At 42.3% G+C, this 5971-nt stretch overlaps 1 protein-coding gene across 1 annotated transcript in view; it reads left to right on the top strand.

Annotated features, from left to right (window-relative positions):
• The first annotated feature begins 7 nt into the window (after positions 1-7).
• The window catches only part of CA8 (carbonic anhydrase 8), a 131823-nt gene continuing 125859 nt past the window's right edge, over positions 8-5971 (top strand). Inside the window, exons 1-2 of the mRNA XM_003802166.2 lie at positions 8-180; positions 1559-1750. Of these exons, the coding sequence (XP_003802214.1) occupies positions 81-180; positions 1559-1750 (292 nt within the window). The 5' untranslated portion in view covers positions 8-80. The remainder of the gene's footprint in view (positions 181-1558; positions 1751-5971) is intronic.

Genomic DNA, 5971 nt, shown 5'->3' with positions numbered 1-5971 from the left:
CCCCGCACCCCCGCGCGCTCCCACGCCCACTCCGGCCCGCAGGCACCGCCGGCGAGCGCACCGGGTCCCGCGGCCTTCCCATGGCTGACCTGAGCTTCATCGAAGATTCCGTCGCCTTCCCGGAGAAGGAGGAGGATGAGGAGGAAGAGGAGGAGGGTGTGGAGTGGGGCTACGAGGAAGGTAACCGGCCACGTGTCGGGGTGCCTGGGGTACCGGGACGGCGCGTCGGTGCCCCTCCGAGCTCGGGGCTCTGCGTCCTGCTGCTTCGCGTGTTCTGAGCACCACCATGTCCCTTCTCCCACGGGGTCCCGGGCATTTGTCCCACTCTCCTGGCGCGTTTCGGGGCGGGAGGCGCTCCTGGGAAGCGTGCCCGCCGCCTGCGTTCGCGCCGGTGCGAGGCGGGGAGCCTGCCCTGGGCCGGGGTTCGCACCTGCTGCCGCCCCCAAGCCTCGGCTGGCCCTTCTCGGTCTGCCAGTAGCCGAGAACAGTAACGGTGCCCTTCCGTCAGCACCTTGAATAGGCAGTTTTAGTGAAAGGATTAGTTTCTTGCTTGGTTTTGAGGACTCTTAGCTGACAAAAAGTGTTTCTGCCCCTAGTCTTTTCGGGAAGGATACTCTCAACGTTCATCTTTCCAAAACTTGTCTGTAACTGGAGACTGAATCAGTGGGTTCCGCGAGGCGTTGCTTTCAAAACAGTTTCCCAGTGGTTCCTTGAAAACTTAGGGCTCCTAATAGAGCTTAACGTTTTTGAGATGTTTATGACACATATTAAAACAAATGTAGACTATATTAATTTAATTATGAAAGTTTGGAAGGAGGGGCGGCACCTGTGGCTCAGTGAGTAGGGCGCTGACCCCATATACCGAGGGTGGCAGGTTCGAACCCAGCCCCAGCCAAACTGCAACAACAAAATAGCCGGGCGTTGTGGCAGGTGCCTGTAGTCCCAGCTAGTTGGGAGGCTAAGGCAGGAGAATCGCCTAAGCCCAAGAGTTGGAGGTTGCTGTGAGCTGTGATGCCATAGCTCTCTACCGAGGGGGCCAAAGTTTGCAAAGAGTAAATGTGTATATGCATGAGTATATGCGCATATACACGCTTTAAAATAGTGTATTTGCATTTCTGATAAGAGGCGTTTGCTCATTAGCATCAGTTGGTTTTGGCTTGCAGGGAGCATGTTGAAAGTTACAGCTAGGAGTATTTCCCAAGTACTCAGCATAACTGAACTAAGGAGCAGAGGAAATTTTTGTGGTATCATTGTTTTCTAATCACTTAAAGATGACTTGAATTTTCTAGAGTCATAAATTATTACATCTATGTGGACAAGTACAAATGGAATAATTTGTTAATCCAGAGTTTTGTATGTGGTATTCACTACCAGATCATTCAAATAACGAAAACACAAACTCATACGCATTTTCTATATTTCATCCCTATACTGATGGTATTCATAACTCTCTTCATAATGTCAAGGGTCATGAAAGTGTGTATACTAGTTTTCACATGTTAAATTGTACTGTAGCTTTGTTTTAACTTGTTCTTAATTTATTTCATTTTGTCTTTAGGTGTTGAGTGGGGTTTGGTGTTCCCTGATGCTAATGGGGAATACCAGTCTCCTATTAACTTGAACTCAAGAGAAGCGAGGTATGACCCCTCACTCCTGGATGTCCGCCTCTCCCCAAATTATGTGGTCTGCCGAGACTGTGAAGTCACCAATGATGGACATACCATTCAGGTCATCCTGAAGTCAAAATCAGGTATTGTAGAAGATAAGTTTGTACACTCTCATAAACTAGAACTCAGCATGGAGTGATTGAATTCTGATTTAACTTGTATGATGTTAAAGGTACAACTAACATAGCCCTATTTTCAGAATACCTTTATACCTATGTTATAAAGTGCATTTTGGGGGAATTATTTTCTAAAAGTTTGAAATTATGAAAATATCATTTTGTTGTTCTCCTTCATATGATGTTACTGGAACAACCTTGATTTGGTCATCTTGCACTTTGTGGAGTATGAAGAAATTATATGTGAGTATACTGATCTGCATCTTGTCCTAAATTGTTGCTTAGCTTAAATCATCTAAATAACCATAATTCTCTCTTTACAACTTTGTAAAACTAAAGATTATGATTTATTGACATATCTGACATTCAAGTTAGATTTTTCAAGTTAATTTTGTATCTGTATTAACATGCAAGGAGAATTTTAATTTAATAACCATTAAAAACATTTTCTAGACTCAGCCAGAGATTTGAGTGGCAAACAAAACACTTGCTTTTTTTTTTTACACTTATTTAAGTCTCTCTACTCCCCCAGAACCTATTTGAAATAGATCTGAAATGTCTTATGGAAAAGGTATTGGATAATTACCCAGGAAATTTGTTTTAGCTTAATGAGCTTAAGAACCTTAGAAGAGAGGAAAACAGATTTTTTTTTACAAATTAGCATTACTACGATGCTTTTAATTAGAATGATAATTATCTTTCTTGAGAAGAAGGTAAAATTAGACTATGTTTAAATATTAGGACATGCTTAATAAATAGAGACTGGGTGTGCAAAAATTAATTCAAATCAATGAAGTCGATGTTTTAGACCGTAAAGTCTTTAGGTTTATTGTTACATAAGGCAGGGATTGATTTACAACTCTGGATTTTTTCATTCATTGTGGATCTTTTTGAACTTTAATTTAGAACACATGAGCTAGTCATAGATTCATGTACTCTTTCTTACTGTTCTGAGGTTAGCCAGGGTGTGGGCATCACCCAACAGAGATGATGGGTTTCATATGTACTTGTATATAGTCAAATAGATGTTTCAGATGAAAATTCCAAACTTAAATCAGATTTTTTCTTGGGGGGAGGGAGTTCATCTATGATGGGAAATTACTTATTTTAAAACTACATTGTAAAATTATTGAATGCTGGCTGTTCTGGCTTATAAAAAACATTTTAGGGAAGTATGCGTGTTGATATTTTGATATGCCTTTCTACTTATGGAAATAAATGTTTATATGCCCATACGACAAAAATAGCATTTCACGTCAGGCAGCCTGGTGAGTGTTGGTTGTACACAGGTGGAGAAGACAACTCTTGAAAATTCATAGTTGAGTAAAAATGCAGTTCTTTAAAGTTCTTGTGTGCTTGTGGAAGGCAGGTGTTATAAAGGACCGTGGAGCACAGAGGCATGACTGAGTATGAGCACTCCCGCTCCCGTCCAGGCTGGAACTGTTTCTTTGATGTCATTTGCTGTTGGATGTCATCTCTGTGTTGCTGGCTAGCTTCCGGTGTTGCTGCTCAAAGACCAAGTGCTGTTCTGCGTTCCAGCCTCCCCTGGGTGTCTTATTTTCTTTTTCCTTGTCTGGTTCCTTTTACACTTTTCTCTTTACAGCTGTTGTTTTGATATTTTGCAGCCATATGCTTTGGTGGGGCTCTTTGTTTTAACTCTGTGCTGGGTACTTGATGCATTCTTTTAATGAGGATACTTGTGTCTTTTATTTATCAGAAATGTTCTTGTATTTCTTGTATTACTTCATAGATAAATTTTCTGGGTTTTCCCCTCCTTTTCAATAATTCCTACTTTCTCTTTGCCCCTTTCTTCTGCTTTCTCTTAGATTTCCTTGTAGTATAATCTTTGAGTCTTTCTATTATTGAACTCTTAGTTTCTGCTCTCGTATTTTTAATTTCTAAAAAAGTCATGTTTATTCTATGAATTTTTAAAAGTTTTAAAAACTTAGCATTCAGTATTTATTTCATGGATGTGGGATCTTTGCACATTCTATTTTTATTCCTTTTTTAATCTGTTAACTGCCTGTCTCTCTTTATTCTGGGTTTCCCTTTTCTGTTCATTTTTGTCTCATTTATTTTGGCTCTTTGTTCATCTTTAAAATGGGACTAAGGTGCCAATCAGAAGCTCTGTGCACATGGGCAGTGACTGAAATCTGATGGACTTCCCAGTGACACGGTTAGGCAAAGGCCCTGCCATGCTGTTCAGTCCTTTTTGTGGGTCATACTAATTACTCTGGAGTTTGCCTATCTCCTATTTGTATTTTCCTTTTTGTTTTGGGGCTCAGGGTGGGGTGGATCACAGCTGGCTTTCTGGTTGTTGGCCATAGTCAGGAGAGCGTCACCATTTGGCACATCCACATTCCCTTAATCTTCTGCCAGGGAGGGTAAAAGGTAGCTTCGTGTCCATGGGGGATGGGATTGGGAGCTTTAATGCTGCTTTTACAGACTTTGTGTCTGTGTTCCCTCCTCTGCACCTCCACATTCAGAGATACTGAATGCTTCTACTTCCTGGGTCTTTCCTGGTGTCTTGGGCTGTTCAGCTGCTATAATAAAATATCTTGGACTGGGAAATTTATAAATAATAGAGATTTACTTCTCACAGTTCTGAAGTACTGGGAAGTCCATGATGAGGGTGCTGGCCGATCTGGTGTCTGGTGAGGCTGCTCTCTGCTCCACAGGTGGCACCTGGCTGCTGTGTCCTCACACATGTCAGATGACTGTGTTGCCTGCCAGCTGGAGGGACCAAAATGGGCTCCCTCCAGCTCTTTCATAAGAGCCCCAATCTAACTGATAGGGCAGAGCCCTCATCCCTTTCACCTGGCCACCTCCTAGAGACCCACCTCTTATACTGTTGGACTAGGGGTGGAGTTTTAGCATGAATCTTGGAGGGAACACAAGCATTCACCCCTAGCACCTGGGTTTCTGTGGAGGAACTGCTTGCTCGTGTGGCCTTCCTCTTCCTGTAGCTAGTGAGCTTTAGTTTTCTCTTTTTTTGATAAATCCATAACTACTTTTCAATCATCTTTCCAGCCTTCTCCTCCCTCTGAATTTTTTTTTTTTTTTGATTTGGCATTTCTCTTGTGCAGTTCCCCACCTTCTCATTTATTTTGCCCTTTTGTGAGCAAATTTATGCCCTTTTTATTCAGTGAGAGTTGAGGAGAGGGGAGAGATCAACCTGTGAGTGCTGTCCTTGGCTAACTGGAGGTGCTCAAAACAGCATGCTGTCTTTGTCTTGAACTTGTGAGCTCAGATGATCCATCTGCCTCGGCTTCCCAGAGTGCTGGGAATACAGGTGTGTGCCACTGCACCTGGCCGATGGCATGCTGTCTTTGTAAACAAAAGAAATTCTTTCAAGAAGCAGAATTTTTTTTTTAAGAAATGAAATCTGACTTCATACTGCCACTATGCTGAAACTTAGACTTCTTTGAGACTGTCAATGAACTGGGCTACAGAGTTTCTTTCTTCTTTTTCTTCTTTTTTTGTTCTTTACACCACATATATTAAAAAATCAAAGAATTGCCAAAAGGGGTACAACAGTTGAAATATAATTTAAATGCTTAGACTTATCAAGCTACAGCTTTTAATATAATCCCAATGATGTTATTCTTATATATTTTATTCTATCTGGAGTTAACTGCCTTAAAGCCGAGGCTATTTGAGACCATGAGTGAGCCCCCTGCCCCTGTTCTACTAGTCCTGCAACTCTGATGGAACTTCTCAGGCTTATCACTGTAAATACAATGGGCACTTTAAAATTCTTACAGTTCTTTAACTCTGTTGCATTTGAAGTGAATCTTTGGAAACTCTCCTGTTGGTCTGTGTGCCAAGCAGCCTTCTGACGTTTCTTTCTAATTTGGCTGCCTTTTCTTTGCCAGTTCGTCATGCTCCACTATCCTTAAATAATGGGGTCTCTCATTGTTTCCTCCTGGACCCTTTTCCTATGCGGCATGCGCCCCATGAGCAGTGTGTCCACACAGACTGCTTACTACTTTGCCCAGTGCTCTGTGTTTCTAAAAGACAGCAAATAAGCTTAGGAAAAGGCCGGCGGTGGTGGGTTCTCTGAGTGGAATGGGCCACTGAAGGTGGCCAGTCAGCTTGCCCTCTCAGATCCTCTGCAACTGGTTGGGCAGTCTTGGCTAGAATAGCTCAGGGAAGGACATTTGTTCTACATAAGGAAATCCATTTGCT

This window comes from Otolemur garnettii, unplaced genomic scaffold, assembly GCF_000181295.1.
Source record: "Otolemur garnettii isolate 467f Iridium unplaced genomic scaffold, OtoGar3 scaffold00234, whole genome shotgun sequence".
Taxonomy (NCBI): Eukaryota; Metazoa; Chordata; class Mammalia; order Primates; family Galagidae; genus Otolemur; species Otolemur garnettii.
Note: the sequence above shows the minus strand (reverse complement) of the source record. Positions and strands in the feature narration are given on the sequence as shown.